The following is a 17,988-nucleotide window of genomic DNA, read 5'->3' on the forward strand; positions in this document are numbered from 1 at the left end:
CACACAGCCCCAGTTCCCTTCCCTGTTCTCCTGGTTGGTGGACCCCCCCCCAATACCCCAGGATTCTGCTCAAGACCAAGGACCTTGTCCCGCTGATCAGCCGTTTCTTGGCCAGTCTGTTTCAGTGACTTCTGCTGCTGGTGGGCGAGCCTGAATGCCCGTCTTTCCTATGCTGCTCTTCACCATTCATCTGTTTATTCTTGCCCTCCCACGGGGCCCCGGGCAGCACACCATCACTGAACTGGAAACATGGGGGTCTCCCTTGCCTTCTTCTCTTCGTTCTCCCTGCGTGCAGGAAATGACAGCTCCCAGCAACTTGACCTCACAGTGTTCTTAGGGGGCACCCCTCCTTTCCAGTTCCAATCCTTCTGCTGCAGCCCAGCCCCTTACCTTGCCCCTGACGCGATAGTCTCCTGCTGGGATCCATCTCCTCCAATCCATTGTCCACCCAGTTCAGCCACACCCTTTCCTCTGGAGCACCTCTATGTTCATGATGCGTGTTTGCTTTTGTTTATATATTTGAGAGAAAGAAAGGAAGAGACATAGAGAGAATGGGTGCGCTAGGTCCTCTGACCACTGTAAATGAACTCCAGACACATGCGCCACCTTGTGCATCTAGCTTAAGTGGGTCCTGGGCAGTCAAACCTGAGTCTTTAGGCTTTGCAGGCAAATGCCTAAACTGCTAAGCCATCTCTCTTTGAGAGGTGACCATGAGCCAGTCGCGATGCTGGAATTTTGCCACATCACAGCAGTCGTTCAAGAGCTTATAAAGACAGTGCTTTTCATATGTCAGAGCTGGTTTAGAACCTTGCCAGTCTACCTTCAGTGCACAGGTCTCAACCACTGCGCTTTGCCACATGGGGTAGGGGCCAGGCCCTTCCTGGCATGATCAAGCCCGCCCCCCACCTCTGCCGACTCAAGGCTCAGCATTTCCTGGCAGTTTCCTTACTGTACGCCTTCGGTCTGAGAGATCAGCTCTACACTGTGCCTTACAACATCGCCCCTTTAAGGCTCAGCTCAGCCGCCACCTCCAGGGAAAGCTGCTTACTCTCCAGGGCTGGGTGGGGCCCGCTGCTTCTCGGAACTCTGCTTGGATCCTGTCATTTCCACACACAGGCTTTGTGGGGGAGCCCTCTAGGCTTGGGCTGTCCATCCTTGTACCCCATCCCCTCATGCAGAATCCAACACAGGGGCCATACGCTATCTAAGGTGGTCATCATTACCTGTTTTCTACGAGTGTTTTTTTCCCCCCTCTTCCCCCCTCTCGTCCTTGGATATAAGCACCCCTTGGATAGCCATTGTGTTTATGAGCTGGTTTCATAGAGCAACTGCCTTGCCACTGCACGGGGCTGGGGGCGTTGGAATTGCGCACAGAAACGTGATGGGGACCTTCGCTCTGCTTGGCCTACAGATGCAAGCCGAGAATCACAGGGCGCCGGTGTGACAAGTGCGCACCTGGGTTCCACCGGTTCCCCGCGTGTGTTCCCTGCAATTGTAGCAGAGAGGGGACTGAACCCCAAGTGTGTGACCCAAGGACCGGGGCTTGCCTCTGCAAGGTAAGGCGCGGTGTGGGATGCCAGGTACGCTCTTCCCACTCAGGGACCTCGTCAACTCGAGTTAACATGCATAACTGTAGGGAACGGGACTGACCCCGTGATAGGTTGTGATAACTAGCATTGGTCTCACTTCATAAAAATAATTGCAAGTCCTCTCTTGTGGTTTAAAAAGGCCACAGACCCCCTTAAGAATCTGTTGACAAGGATTGATCGCTTCCAGAAAAATTAACGTGAACTTTTATTTATAATGTCAAGAGGCCCATAGCTTTTCTTTTTTCTTTCTTTCTTTTTTTTTTTTTTTTTTGGTTTTCTGAGGTAGGGTCTCACTGTAGCCCAGGCTGACCTGGAATTCACTCTGTAATCTCAGGGTGGCCTCGAACTCACGCGATCCTCCTACCTCTGCCTCCCAAGTGCTGGGATTAAAGGCCTGCGCCACCACGCCCGGCTTGGCCCATAGCTTTTCTAAAAGCCCATTCATGGGCCGAGGGTTCAGGTTACCTTCCCAGAGCCAAAGAATCCCACCAGGTTACAAGCTGTCTCTAACCCCTAACATGTTTCCAGCTATGGGAAAATTGTTTTCTCGGCGCTGTGAGTCTTGTAGTGCCTTCAAAATGCCAAAGGGCACCTTGAAAACTTCAGGGAGTTCTCTCTTCTGTTTGTGTGTTACAGAAGTTTAGATGAAGTACCATTAAATCTTAATAATTACTTGTCTTTAATATTTGTTCGCCTGATGTGGTAGGGCACACCTTTAATCCCAGCCCTTGGGAGACAGAGGTAGGAGGATCGCTGTGAGTTCGAGGCCAACCTGAGACTACAGAGTGAATTCCAGGTCAGCCTGGGCTAGAGTGAGACCCTAACCTCAAAAACAAAAATTAAAAAATTAAAAAAAAAATTTTTTTTAACTTTGCCTAGGGCTGGAGAGATGGCTTAGCGGTTAAGTGCTTGCCTGTGAAGCCTAAGGACTCCAGCTTGAGGCTTGATTTCTCAGGACCCACGTTAGCCAGATGCAAGAGGGGGTGCACATGTCTGGAGTTCGTTTGCAGTGGCTAGAGGCCCTGGCATGCCCATTCTCTCCCTGTCTGCCTCTTTCTCTCTGTCTGTTACTCGCAAATAAATAAATACAAATAAACAAAAAAAAAATTTTTTTAAGTTTGCTTATATCCCTGTCCTAACATCTCATGTGGTTATTGAATTTGTGCCATCAGGGAATCTTTGGGAAAAAAATCATGTCTTGTTTCTTGTATTTTATTTCAACAGGAAAACATAGAAGGCCCAGAATGTAGCATGTGTCGAGAGGGATCATTCCATCTGGACGCAGCCAATCCCAAGGGTTGTACAAGATGCTTCTGTTTTGGAGTAGATAGTCGTTGCCATAGCACACATAAGCGAAGGGCTAAGGTATGCAAAGTGTTTTTGTTTGGGCTTTAAAAAAATTTTTTTTGTTTATTTTTATTTACTTATTTGAGAGCGACAGAGAGAAAGAGGCAGAGAGAGAGAGAATGGGCATGCCAGGGCCTCCAGCCACTGCAAATGAACTCCAGACATGTGCACCCCCTTGTGCATCTGGTTAACATGGGTCCTGGGGAATCGAGCCTTGAACCAAGGTCCTTAGGCTTCACAGGCAAGCGCTTAACTGCTAAGCCACCTCTCCAGCCCTTGTTTGGGCTTTTGTTCAGTCTTTCTGATGGAAACCAATGGAACTGGCATGAAGTGTGGGCCATTCTGCATATCGAGGGATCCAGTGGTCAGTGTCGCCTCACTGCTCCTTGGCCTGCGGCCTCCTCTCCACAGATGCCCTCATGATCAGTCCCCAAGTTAGTCAGGTGTCCCATCAATGTCACACACCTGTGGGGCCTCCCCTTCCCACTCCCTGTAAAAGAGCTCATTCTGGGCACTCTGCATTCCTGCCCTTGTTTTCTCCACAGCGTTTAGCAGTCTCTGACGTAACGTAGCTTTAAGTTTAAAAACTGTCCTCCTTGGAGATGGAAAAAATGGCTCAGCAGTGAAAGGCGCTTGCTTGCGAATCCTGACATTCGATTCCCCAGTACCCATCTAAAGCCAGATACACGTGGTGGCGAATGTACCTGGAGTTTGTTTACAACGGCAACAGGCCCTAGTGCATCCATACTTATTCTCTCTGTCAGCCTCTGTCTCTCTTAAATAAATAAATAGTCTTCCTCCATCACTAGAATATGGACTTCCTCCTCTTGCCCAGAACTGATAGCAGGATCTGGGATTTAAACATGTCCAGCAAATACTTAGGCAACAAATGCAGTATTCGTCAGCTTTCTGTTACTACGACAAAGTACTGGACACAATTAGCTTTCAAAGAGGAAAGAGGATTCTTTTCTGCTCACAGTTTTGAAGGTTTTAGTACTCAAATTGATTGGCTTTTGGGCCTGTGGTGAGGCAGTTCATCACGGTGGGAATGCACAGTAGAGCAAAGTTGATTATCTCATGGCACCTGAAAATCCAAGGAGAGAAAAATGAAGGGGCTAGTGCTCAGGGCCCGTGTGATCCAACTGCCCTCACTAGACACTTGTCTTACAGGCTCCACTATCTCCCAACACCTCTAAACTGGACACCAAGCCTTTGACATGCAGCCCTTGGGGAGATTTATAAAACCCAAATGACTGCAGGTATTTTTCCATGTCAAAAAAAAAAAAAAAACCCTCTGGGCTTGGGGAGATTGCTCAATGATTAAAACACTTGCCTGCAAAGCCTAAAGGACTGGGTTCGATTCCCCAATACCTTCGTAAAGCCAGATGCACAAAGTGGTACATGTATCTGGAATCCCTTTACAGGGGCTACAGGCTCTGGTATGACCATTCACTCACTCTCTTGCTCTTCTTGCAAATAAATAAAGTACTTTTTAAAAAAAAATTTAGAAAGGGCTAGAGAGATGGCTTAGTGGTTAAGGTATTTTCTGTGAAGCCAAAGGACCTGTGCTTGATTACCCAGGACCCATGTAAGCCAGATGCACAAGGTGGCATATGCATCTGGAATATGTTTACAGTGGCTGAAGGCCCCGGTTCACCCATTCCCTCTCTCTCCCTCAAATAAAATAAAATAAAATAATTTTTTAAATTTTTTTTGTTTATTTATTTATTTGAGAGCAACAAGAGAGAGAGAGTGTGTGTGTATGGGCGCGCCAGGGCTTCCAGCCACTACAAACGAACTCCAGACGCGTGTGCCCCCTTTTGCATCTGGCTACCGTGGGTCCTGGGGAATTGAGCCTCGAACCGGAGTCCTTAGGCTTCACAGGAAAGCGCTTAACCACTAAGCCATCTCTTCAGCCCAAAATAAAATAATTTTTAAAAACCCTCTGTTTCTATACTTACAGTGCTTTGATAACAAATATGTGAGTTGAGGATTCCCATATCAAGCACTTCTGCAGTTTTCTCTCTAGATAAACAAGTAGTTAACTTGTTTACAGTTTTATCCAATTCTCACTCTGTTTATCTGGGGCTAGCATAAAAATCCAGAGGTTAAGGGCTCAATCCCAGAAGACTGCCACCATTTCGTTTTACCTTTGAGGCAGGATCTTACTCTAGCCCAGGCTGGTCTGGAACTTTATTATTATTATTTTTAATTTTTGGTTTTTCAAGGTAGAGTCTCACTGTAGCCCAGGATGATCTGGAATTCACTTTGTAGTCTCAGGGTGACCTTGAACTCATGGCAATCCTCCTACCTCTGCTTCCCGAGTGCTGCGATTAAAGGTGTGCACCACCACACCTGGCTTTCTTTTCTTTTTAAGTTTTTTTTTTTTCCAAAAAATACTTTATTTATTTGCAAAGAGAGAGAGAGAGAGAGAGAGAGAGAGAGAGGGAATGGGAGGGACATTAGGGCCTCCAGCTACTACAGACAAACTCCAGATGGACGGGTTGCTTTGTGCATCTGGCTTTATGTGGGTACTGGGGAATTGAACCTGGGTCATTAGGCTTTGCAGGCAAGTGCCTTAACTACTGGGCCATCTCTCCACCCCAGTGTGAGCTATTTTCTGAGCATGCTGTTATATGTCAGCCTTGATGGAAAAGGGTTTCCAGTCTGGTTTCTTTTCTGTGCTAATCTTATATTTGTATATGTATACATATATATTTTTTTAATTTGAGGCAGAGAGAGAGGGAGAAAGAGAGAGAGAGAGAGAGAGAGAGAATTGAGCATGATGGGCCTGTAGCCACTGCAAACAAACTCCAGAGGCTTGCACCACCTTGTGCATCTCTCTTACTTGGGGCCTGGAGAATTGAACCTGGCTCCTTAGACTTTGCAGGCAAGCACCTTAACTGCTGAGCCATCTCTCCCTGTGCTAATCTTTTTAAATTTATGTGTTTGAATTAATTTTTGACAGTTTTATATATGTATATATCTTGATCGTGTTCACTGTCTTATTTCCAGTCCTTTGCTCCTGCTGAAATGTTTCTTTTTCCCAAGCAATCCCCCTTCTACTTTGATCTCTTTGTTTTGTGTGTTGTGTGTGTGACCCATTAAGTTTAGTTAAGGTTGCCTATATGAGCATGTGTTGGGGATCGACAGTCGGGCAACTCCCCAGTGTCTATACCACTGAAGAAAATGTCTCTCTTTCTCCCCACTAACTGCCAGTCGCTCCCTGAGGAGGGATGGGGCCACATGATCCCTTCCACCACCCATAATGGAATACTGATGGGTCCACCCTTGCCCTGGTCTTGTGCAGGGAAGTACAACTGCTACAGAGGCCCATGAGCAACAGACACGTCATAACCAGAGGACAGTGCTTCATGGCACTCCCCTCCATCCTCTGGCTCTTACATTCCTTCTGCTCCTTCTTCCGCGATGTTCTCTGAGTCTTGGAAGGGATGATATAGGTGTCCCATTTAGACGTTGGCCAGTTGTGAGTCTCTGCAGTAACCATTGCCCTCTCCTTAAAAACGCTTCTCTCATGCAAGCTGACAGAAAAACCAATAGCAAGCTCAAGGGCAGGTGAATGGGGCTGAAGTTGTGGCTCAGTGGAAGAGGCCAGGCTTTGCATATTAAAGTGCCTAGGCTTAATCTGTAGCATGCGCACGTGCACGCACACACACACACACACACACACACACACACAGCTAAGTGGCCACCCCATGGTGATATATAATGCAGCTGTCACCAAGTGATACTCATTGCAGCCATCACTCAAAAAGACACAACTGGGCTGGAGAGATGGCTTAGTGGTTAAGGCGCTTGCCTGTGAAACCTAAGGACTCATGCTTGTCTCTCCTGGACCCATATAAGCCAGACGCATGGTGACACAAGCCTGCAAGGCCGCACATGCACACAAGGGGGCGCACAAGGGAGTGCGTGGGTCTACAGTTTGATTGTAATGGCTGGAGGCCCTGGCACACTAATTCTCCCTCCTCCCCCACATAAAAAAATAAAAGGCCAGTCTGGTGGGTTGATTTAAAGAAAGAAGGAAGGAAGGGAGGGAGGGAGGGAGGGAGGGAGGAAGGAAGGAAGGAAGGAAGGAAGGAAGGAAGGAAGGAAGGAAGGAAGGAAGGAAGGAAGGAAGGAAGGAAGGAAGGAAGGGAGGAGAAAGAAGAAAGAAAGAAAGAAAGAACAAAGAAAAGAAAAGAAAAGAAAAGAAAAGAAAAGAAAAGAAAAGCCACAAGTATATATTACCCTAGCTCATTTCTGTGTTCCAGTTTGTAGACATGATGGGCTGGCGCCTGCAGACAGCGGGTGGAGTTGATGTCCCCGTCTCCTTCAACCCGGGCAGCAACAGCGTGGTGGCGGATCTCCAGGAGCTGCCGTCATCAGTCCACAGTGCATCCTGGGTGGCACCTCCGTCCTACCTGGGGGACAAGGTAATGGTGACCTGCTGTTCTTCTGAGCCCATGGTGGGCCTCATCTGTCACCGAAGAAGCATTATTTATGAGGAGTCTGGAGGACAGCATCTAGAAGTTCAGGCTGCTAACATTGCAGAAATGAAGTTAAGCAGCAAAGCAGCAGCTTCTGTGCTCCTGCCAGGAGAGCTGAATGAATATGTCACACTCCCTTGTCACACACACACACACACACACACACACACACACACACACGACTCCCCTCCTGCCGTGAGAGCTCAGTAAGCACCTCACATCCCTTGTACACTCACATACATGGGCTTCTAGCAAAGACATCACAAACAATGTTCTCTTCTTCATCTTTACTTCCTACCAAAGAATTTTTTTTAATTTATTTATTTGAGAGCAACAGACACAGAGAGAAAGACAGATAGAGGGGGAGAGAGAGAATGGGCGTGCCAGGGCTTCCAGCCTCTGCAAACGAACTCCAGACGTGTGCGCCCCCTTGTGCATCTGGCTAACGTGGGACCTGGGGAACGGAGCCTCGAACCGGGGTCCTTAGGCTTCACAGGCAAGCGCTTAACCACTAAACCATCTCTCCAGCCCGTACCAAAGAATTTTTTTAAAAATATTTTTATTTACAAAGAGAGGAAGTGAGCATGTAATTACCAGGGCCTCTTGCCCCTGTAAATGAACTCCAGCTGCCCGTGCCATGTTACATGTATGGCTTTATGTGGGTGCTTGGAGAATCAAAGACAGGGCTGGCAGACTTTGCATCTTATACCTTCAACTGCTGAGCCATCTCCTAGCTTCTACCAAAAAGTTTTCTTCTAGGGAAATATATTAAGAGTTAAGTAATATCTGTTGCAAATAGGTGCTTTCAAATGCCAGCTCTAAGGTCTCTTTGTTTGAAAGCAGAAAGATTCCATCAGGGGAACAAAAGCTGAAAAGCAACTCATAAGCTTATTATTAACAGAAGGGCGGCATCTGTGGCTGTTCGACTCCTAGGCAGAATCACACGTATTCAGTTTGAGACTCTTCCAGGAACTTAACAAATGAACTATATGCATTATTATTCCATTGCCTAGCCAACTCCACTCAGATCTCCTATGGAAACATCACCAGGGTGACAAAGGCTTTACGTTTTGGCACGTAGAAGTTATAAGAGGGGGCTGGAGAGATGGCTTAGCGGTTAAGCGCTTGCCTGTGAAGCCTAAGGACCCCGGTTCGAGGCTCGGTTCCCCAGGTCCCACGTTAGCCAGATGCACAAGGGGGCGCACGCGTCTGGAGTTCGTTTGCAGAGGCTGGAAGCCCCGGCGCGCCCATTCTCTCTCTCTTCCTCTATCTGTCTTTCTCTCTGTGTCTGTCGCTCTCAAATAAATAAATAAATAAAAATAAAAATAAATGTTTAAAAAAAAAAAAGAAGTTATGAGAGGGATGGATTTCACAAGGCCCAGCTCATGATTTTACACCAGCAATGACTAAATATTAAAGTGGCTGTGGAGGCCTACTAGGTAGGCTTAGTTAATTAAATCAGTCATCGGTAAATAGCTCCATGTGCATGTGCTAGTTAGCTCAGTGATAATTAATTCAGTATTGGCCTGTGGTTGTTGCTTCTGTTTTCTGTTTGTAGGATTGTGGGTTTTAACATCCAAGTGTCGCTCAACTAAGAACCCCCTTTCCTGCATGTGGTGTTTAATCTGATCACTGATTAGCCAGTTATGCCACCTCTTTGCAGCTTAAAGCAACCCACACACAGTTCTGCTGCAGTTTATGCGGCTCAGGGATCCAGGAAGTCTCCTGGAGGTTGTGATAAGGATGGTCGCCAGGGCTGCTCATCCGGGCCTGGAAGGTCCACTTGCCAAGCTCACTTTCCAGGTGGCTAGCAAGTTTCTTTTCCTTGCTGGCTCTTCCCAGAGGGTTCAGATCCTCATCACATGAGACCTTCCCCAGGGTCTTCCTTGCAGGGCTCTTGGCTTCCACAAGTAGCTCATAAGACAGATAGATGCTGGGCGTGTGAGGTGGTACACGCCTTTAATCCCAGCACTAGAGAGGCTGAGGTTAGGATGATCATTGTGAGTTCGAGGTCAACCTGAGATTTCATAAGGAATTCGAAGTCATCCTGGGCTAGAGTGAGACCCTACCTCGATAAACCAACCAACCAAACAAACAAAAACAGAAGGGAACAATGAAAATGCACAAGACACAAGTCACATATATTTTTTTTCATAAACTAATTTTGGAAATGCTGTCCCATCACTTCTGCCTTATTCAATAACTTGTTATAAACAAGTCACTAAATCCAGCCCACACTCAAAAGGAGGGCAATTACTTCACTTCCTAGAGGAAGGATCAATAGGATTTGCTCATCAGATTTTAAACATTTAAACATGCATTTAAAATCACTTGAGCCCATTATAAAGGCAACACGTAGCCGGGCATGGTGGCGCATGCCTTCAATCCCAGCACTCAGGAGGTGGTCGTAGGTGGATTGCCATGAGTTCAAGGCTATCCAGAGACTTCATAGTGAAATCCAGATCAGCCTGGGCTACAGCAAGACCCTACCTTGAAAAACCAAAGGAAAAAAAAAAAAAAGCACCACGTGGGGCTGGGGAGGTAACATGCCATGCAAGTATGAGAACCTGGGTTCACACCCCTAGCACCCACGTTAATGCTGGGAGTGGTGGCATGCGCCTGTAATCCCAGCACTGGGGAGGTGAAGGCAGGGGATCCCCAGGGCAAGCTAGCCAAATCAGGGAGCTCCAGCTGGGTTCGGTTAGAGACACCGTCTCAACAAATAAGGTAGAATGTGACCAAGAAAGAAACCTGGCAGTTAACCTCTGGCCTCCACAGTCTCTGCACACATGCATTCACGTATGCACCCAAGCGCATACAAGCATGCACACGTGCATGAATGTATTCCACACATATATATGCAGGAAAAAAAAAAAAACAAATGAGAAAGACAACACTTAAAGTGCACGGGATGCTTTCACTGTTTCCTGGAGGTACTTCCAGAATGGGAGGACACAGCTCTGAGAGGCTTTGTCGGGCTGCAGACCATAGTAGAAGCTTCTGCAGATGGAGTCCCTCAGATGTGGTTGCTTATCTCACATCCCCAGTAGCCGGGGCTTCCCCAGAAGGGCATTTTGTTCAAGGCTAAGGTGACATTGCATCTGATGTCCCCCCTCTCATCATTCCCTCATACTGCAGAGATGAACTAGTGACAGAAAACACTGTCCATGTACTCTGCTTCATTGTCACCATGGTCACGCCGCACAGACACAGCCCATAGCTCTTGGGGAGCAGCTATCAGGGGTTCCGTGTCTCCAGAAGAATTCACACTCACTTGGGAAATAGTCACAATTTGCTTTTAAGGGATTTTTTTTGGGGGGTGGGGTGGGGATTTATATGTAGAGGTTTCTTTTTACAACTGATGCTACCCAATTTTCCCAGTTAAATAAGAAAGCAGCGGTCTACATTTCTTAGACCTGCTGTAGATCAAGCAAATAGTTTGGGTTCAGCAATCATCTAAAAAAAAAGAACTTGGTTTGGGGAGATTGCTCAGTGGTTAAAGACACTTGCTTGCAAAGCCTGATGGCCCAGGTTCAATTCTTCAGTGTGTATATATATATATATATATACACTATGTGTGTGTGTGTATATATATATATATATGTGTATATATATATATATATATATATATATATATATACACTATGTGTATGTGTGTGTATATATATATATATATATATATATATATATACACACATACACATAGTGTGTCCTCCCATTCTGGATGTGTGTGTGTGTATATATATATATGTGCATATATATATATACATATATAATATATATGCATGTATGTGTGTATGTATATGTACGTATGTGTATATATATATTTTTATATATATATGTGTGTATATATATATACACACACACACACACACACACACACACACACACACATATATATATATATGCATCTGGTGGCTGTTTGCAGCAACATGAGGCTCTGGCACACTCACCTGTGAAAATAAATAAAATTATTTTTTGGAAAGATCTTATCTGTGCCAGCATGACTGCCATTTTTCTATTAAGTGAAAGTATTTTCTTTCTTATTAAAAAAAGCATGCCCATGCAAACATTCTCAACAATATAAAAAAAAATGGAATAAAGTAGAGGTGCAAATAGCATCCTCCATCCTGCTCTCCACGTATCAGCTTTGCCCACAAGTGAGTTGTTTCATCTTTCAGGCAAAATGGACCTATGCCCTTTCTATGCAGGTTTAGATTGGTCCCAGGTTTATTTTATATTTAATTTAATTTAATTTAATTTAATTTAATTTAATTTTATTTTATTTTATTTTGGGGAGATACAGAAAGAGGGAGGGAGGGAGAGAGAGAGAGAGAATGGGTGCACCAGAGCCTTTCAGCTGCTATGAACAACTCCAGATGAGCGCTCCCCCTTGTGAGCATGTGAAACATTGCATGCTTGAGTCACTGTGTGTCTGGCTGTGTGGGACCTGGAGATTCGAACATGCATTCTTAAGCTTTGCAGGCAAACGCCTTAACCGCTGAGCCATCTCTTCAGCCCGGTCCCAGCTCTTTTAATGCTCATGCTGTTGGTGTTCTTCATTGAATTTCAGGTGTCCTCATATGGTGGCTACCTGACCTACCAAGTCAAGTCCTTTGGCTTACCCAGTGACATGGCTCTTCTGGAAAAGCAACCTGATGTGCAGCTCACTGTAAGTATCAGAGCACAGCCCAAATATCAGGAAGCAGTGATTACAATTGGGGTTGAGCTAAATTACAGGCATTGTCTGTAGTTCTTTTGCAGTGGCTAGAGGCCCTGGCATGCCCATTCTCTCTCCTTCTCTCTCTTCTGTCTTTCTCTTTCCCTCTGCTTGCAAATTTAAAAAACATATTTTTAAAATATTCTTTATTTATTTGCAAGCAGAGAGAGACCATTGGAGGGGGAATGGGCACACCAGGGCCTCTGACACTGCAAATGATCTCCAGACGCATGCGTCACTTTGTGTATCTGGATCCTGGAGAATCAAACCTGGGATGTCAGGCTTTGTAAGCAAGCACCTTTAACCAATAAGCCATCTTCTTGGCCCTAAAAAAAAATTTTTTTTTTTTTTATTATCTGTGAGAGAGAGAATGGGCACCAGAGTCTCTTACCACTACAAACAAATTCCAGATGCATATGCCACTTTGTGCGTTTGGTTTTATGTAGGTACTAGAAAATTGAACCCAGGCCATCAGGTTTTCCAAGCAAGTGCCTTTAAGTCTGAGCCATCCCTCTAGCCCTAAATTGCAGCCATCTTGCTATATGGCCTGCAAAATGTTTAGCTTAAGTTGATCCTGACATTTGGAAGAATCTGACATAGAAGCTTAGAGCACCCAACATCTCCACAGGCTCCTGCATCTCTAACCAAAGGGTTCCCCTCTTCCAAGCACTTAGTGACTCGCCTAGGCTTCTCACACGTGACTACCTCATATTTTGTACTTCTCTATTTCCATTTAGCCTGAGAGATGATTTTGAGCCTATTCTATATCTTAAGGACACATTGTGGGGCTCTGAAAAAGAGGGGATTGGAGAAATATGCATTTAACTTCAGTCCAGTAGGAAGGAAGTGGTTGAGGAGAGCCAATGGGGCTGTATCAGAGCTGAGTTGAGAGAGGGTAGAATTCATGAGGCTATGGGGCCCTTGGAAGGCTTCATGGGTGAGGGTAGAGTTCACGAGGCTGAAAAGCCCTCAGAAGGCTTCATGGGAAAGGTTCACTTTGAGCCAAGCCATTAAGAATGGGTACAAGGGCTGGAGAGATGGCTTAGCGGTTAAGCACTTGCCTGTGAAGGCCAAGGACCCTGGTTCAAGGCTCAATTCTCCTGGTCCCACGTTAGCCAGATGCACAAGGGGGTGCACGCATCTGGAGTTCGTTTTCAGTGGCTGGAGGCCCTGGCGCACCCATTCTCTCTCCCTCTCTGCCTCTTTCTCTCTCTCTCTCTCTGTCCATTGCTTTCAAATAAATAAATAAAAATAAACAAAACAATTTAAAAAAAAAAAATGGGTACAAGAGAATGTTTGACCCTCTGATGGCAATAGCTTATGGAGACCCAGGCCTGGGCAGTGCCCGACAGGAGGATATGTCCAAGAGTTGGCCAGTTCAGCCAGGCTGTGGTGTCAATGTGTGCTGAGTCATCGAGAGAGAAGTGGAAAAGGTCGAGACTAAGGTATTCCATGCCGTGCGAGGAAGTTAACTCGACACAGAGACCAGCAAGAGGTCACTTTTGATTTTTTTTAAGGATATCCCAGGCTGTGTGCCAATCCAGAGCTACCCACTCCTGGAGGTGGGGATAATGGCATTTCTTGCTTTGACTCCCCTGTATACAGAACAAAATCTTTGGACTGCAGGGTATAGCTTGAAGCTGACTCCAGTTCCACTTTATTTGGGGTGGACAGAGATGCTGGGAATTGAACCTGAGGCCTCATGCATGCTCATGTAATGAGTGGGTTGTTGTTTTTTTAACCTCTGAACTCTTTCCCCAGCTCCAATTCTGTTCTGTTTTACGTAGAGCAATGGACGCCTGCACCTCCAGCTTCCTGGGGGGTGGGGGGCGGTCCCCACAGCCCCCACAACCATTCTCTATTAGCAGAGTAGCAGAGCCTAGCAAGTCTCACACCTCCTCACTTGCTGGTAGATCTTTGTCCTTACATACTGCTGTTGTGTTTTGTCGTTACATACACAAATATGTCGAATTGTTCTAAAACCCCCAAAGAACTTGCACAGAACATAAGGAAAATAAAGCGCAAAGGAGGTCAGAGTTAAGGAAAAGGTCTTAAGAAAAAGAAAAAAAAAACAGGGCTGGAGAGATGGCTTAGTGGTTAAGCGCTTGCCTGTGAAGCCTAAGGACCCCGGTTCGAGGCTCGGTTCCCCAGGTCCCACGTTAGCCAGATGCACAAGGGAGCACACGCGTCTGGAGTTCGTTTGCAGTGGCCGGAGGCCCTGGCATGCCCATTCATATTCTCTCTCTCTCTCTCTCTCTCTCTCTCTCTATCTGCCTCTTTCTCTGCCACTTTCAAATAAATAAGCATAAAACAAAAAAAAAAAGAAAAAAAAAACAGCTACATGATTCAAAGCACTGTCCCCACAGTTCTATTTCAGTTCCATATTTTGCAGAACACCTCAGAAAGCGCAGGCTATTGGTGTGCGTGTTATTTATTATTTTATTTCAGAGAGAACGTATGTGTGTGAGAGACAGAGAAAGGGAGAGAGAGAGAATTGGTGTGCTAGGGCCTCAGCCACTGTAATTGCATGCCTTATGCTTGCGCCACCTAGTGGGCATGTGTGGACTTGCACATGCCTTGCCTTTGTGAGTCTGGCTTATGTGGGATCTATAGAAGAGAACATGGGTCCTTAGACTTCACAGGTAAGCACCTTAACCACTAAGCCATATTTCCAGCCCTGTGTTATTTTTTTAAAATATTTTTTGTTCATTTTTTATTTATTTATTTGAGAGTGACAGACACAGAGAAAGACAGATAGAGGGAGAGAGAGAGAATGGGCGCGCCAGGGCTTCCAGCCACTGCAAACGAACTCCAGACACGTGCACCCCCTTGTGTATCTGGCTAACGTGGGACTTGGGGAACCGAGCTTTGAACCAGGGTCCTTAGGCTTCACAGGCAAGCGCTTAACCACTAAGCCATCTCTCCAGCCCTTTTTTTTTTTTTTTACTGTAGAATTTATTATATCTGCTATTGAAATTCACTAGGCGGTGATGAGCAAAATTTCCCTTTAATTTTGCCTTCAGACATGGAAAATAATTTAGGCTCATGAAACATTTTCTTTGCTGCTTTGTTCTAAGCCTCTGTAATTAAGGGCCTCTGGGGCATGTTCCTTAGATTAAGGTTTGAAGTGATTTTTGATCTTAGATAATGCTCTGTTTTCTGAAATCCCAACCCTTGTGACTAGTCTGCCTTTGGGTTTGGAGCCACTATAGGGAAAAGCTAGGCGGTGATGTACTGTGTACTACAGAAGACATGGTCTGCCACGTTCTGCCCTTGCCACAAGCCCCTCAAGAGCCACTGTCATGGGGTGGGGGAGACTGAGACGGTGCAAACCCCGATCTTGCAGGGTGCAGAGCCAGAGCAGCAGACACGTTCCTTCCCCCACATTCCGGCTCTGCGGTGTGCTTGCTGGCTGACTGTGTGAGCTGGCATCGGCAGGCTCCGCCACCCCTCCCCTCCCCTCCCCTCCTTCTCTCCCCCCTCGACTTCCAGTCACCCCCTCACCAAAGCACTTTCCTCCTCCCACAGTCTGGCCTTGTAGGTAGTTATGAAAACAGCACTTCCTGCATTTAGTGCAAAGTATGATTTTAAAAAGTTTTTTTTTTTTTAACTTAAAAAAAAAAGTTTTTCCTACATCTTTTTAAAACCACTTTCAGTCAGGGTAATGTTCCTGATTTCCTGTGTGTGAAAATGTACCATATTAACTATTATTCGCTTCTTTCTATGTTACTAGTCCTTTCACCAGTTGATTCTAAGCTGTGGCTTAAGAGTCTGTTGTTTCGTGTGATGTAGACACATAGAAATTTGTTTGTATGTCAAGTGTAAATTGCGCAATATCCCAACCAAGGCACTGATGCACTCACATTTTTATTTAAATAGGGTCAACACATGTCCATCGTCCATAAGGATTCCAGTGACCCACGGCCTGATCGGCTCCATCATGGGAGAGTCCAAGTGGTTGAGGTAAAGGAGCCATAAGAAGGTTCTCGACACTCCTTTTTGTTCTGCATTTTACTCATCTCCATAATTTTTACTTATTTTAAGAATATTTTGGGGCTGGAGAGATGGCTTAGCGGTTAAGTGCTTGCCTGTGAAGCCTAAGGACCCCGGTTCAAGGCTTGGTTCCCCAGGTCCCACGTTAGCCAGATGCACAAGGAGGCGCACGTGTCTGGAGTTCATTTGCAGAGGCTGGAAGCCCTGGCGCGCCCATTCTCTCTCTCTTCCTCTATCTGTCTTTCTCTCTGTGTCTGTCACTCTCAAATAAATAAATAAATAAATAAATAAAAATTAAAAAAATATTTAGAAAAACAAAAGAATATTTTGGACTGGAGAGATGGCTTAACAGTTAAGGCACTGGCCAGTGAAGCCTAAAGACCCAGGTTCAACTCCCCAGAACCCATATAAGCCAGATGCACAAGGTGGTGTATGCATCTAGAATTCAGTTGCAGTGGCTGGAGGCCTTGGTGCACCAATTCTCTTTCTTCTCGCTCACTCTTGCTCTCTCTCTCTCTCTCATAAAAATTATAGAAGATTATTTTAAGTGTAGATTACATTTTTGTAGAAACAAACTTATATGTAGGTAGAACTAAAAAAAAACAATCTAGTATATTGACTATAACATGACTGATACAAACATAGCCTTGGGTCATCTTTATTTTGGGTGTATATTGTTGTGTGATGTGTGTGTATGTGAGTGTGGGTGGGTGTGCATGTGCCATGGCAGGCATGCACATCAGGGGACAACCATCAGGTGTCATTTGCCAGGATAGCTGGCCCATGGGCATACAGTGATTCCTCTGTTTCAAGCTCCCTTCTCACTCATCGGTGTGGATGGGTTACAATCCCTGCCACGTCATCTTGAATTTTACGTGAGCACTGGGGTTTTGAACTTGGCTACTTAACATTGGCATAGCAAGCGATTTACCCTCTGAGCCATCTCCCTGGCCCTTGCTGTTTCGTCTTCTTGGTGCTTTAACAACATCTCCCCCACTTCACAGATTCATACTTGGCTTATAAACACCATGGAGCTTTTAAATATCACATGGCTCCCTCTCGTCCTTATGTCTCCCTTAGTGTGAAGGACCTTGTCAGTGCCTCAAAAATGCTGGGCGCGGATAGGTACAAAGACTATGAAACTATGTTATATCAAAAGAAACAAAAGTTATAGTGATAAAGAAATGAAACCCCATCAGACCATAAAATGTTATGCTATACTTACTTGATTGCAGATTGTCCTTTAAAATAGTGTTCCGTTGTCTCAAGGTAAAATTCTATGAGTTTGTTGAGTCTACAGACATTAAAATTTTTCCAATAGAGGGCTGAAGGGATGACTTAGTGGTTAAGGCATTTGCCTGCAAAGCCAAAGGACCCAGGTTCTATTTCCCAGAACACATGTTAGCCAGATGCACAAGGTGGCACATGTGTCTGGAGTTTTTTTTTTTTTTTTTTTTTTGCAGTGGCTAGAGGCTCTGGGGTGCCCATTCTCTCTCTCTCTCTCTCTCTCTCTTTCTCTCTCAATCTTCCTGTCTCTGTCAAATAAATAAATAAAAATAAAAATAATTTTAAAATTTTCCAGTAGAGCATTATTGATGGTACTTATCACAATGTGGATAAACCTCAGCAAAAGGAGCAAGACATGAAGGGCTACCTATTTGATGTTCTTCCTTTTTCATGTGTGTGTGCATGCTGTGTGCATGCATGTTGGGCACACGTGTGTGGGGATGTGAGTGGGCATATGCAAGCATATTTTCAGTTGTTCTCCATCTTAGTCTTTTTTTTTAAATTTTTTTTTGTTTGTTTTTATTTATTTATTTGAGAGAGACAGGCAGAGAGAGAGAGACAG

At 45.3% G+C, this 17,988-nt stretch overlaps 1 protein-coding gene across 1 annotated transcript in view; it reads left to right on the forward strand.

Moving 5' to 3' along the window:
- Positions 1-17,988, forward strand: part of Lama3 (laminin subunit alpha 3) — a 327,578-nt gene that overhangs the window by 208,246 nt on the left and 101,344 nt on the right. Inside the window, exons 33-37 of the mRNA XM_045135309.1 lie at positions 1,412-1,556; positions 2,814-2,954; positions 7,211-7,372; positions 12,000-12,098; positions 16,026-16,109. Coding sequence (XP_044991244.1) covers positions 1,412-1,556; positions 2,814-2,954; positions 7,211-7,372; positions 12,000-12,098; positions 16,026-16,109 — 631 coding nt within the window. The remainder of the gene's footprint in view (positions 1-1,411; positions 1,557-2,813; positions 2,955-7,210; positions 7,373-11,999; positions 12,099-16,025; positions 16,110-17,988) is intronic.

This window comes from Jaculus jaculus, chromosome 15, assembly GCF_020740685.1.
Source record: "Jaculus jaculus isolate mJacJac1 chromosome 15, mJacJac1.mat.Y.cur, whole genome shotgun sequence".
NCBI lineage: Eukaryota > Metazoa > Chordata > Mammalia > Rodentia > Dipodidae > Jaculus > Jaculus jaculus.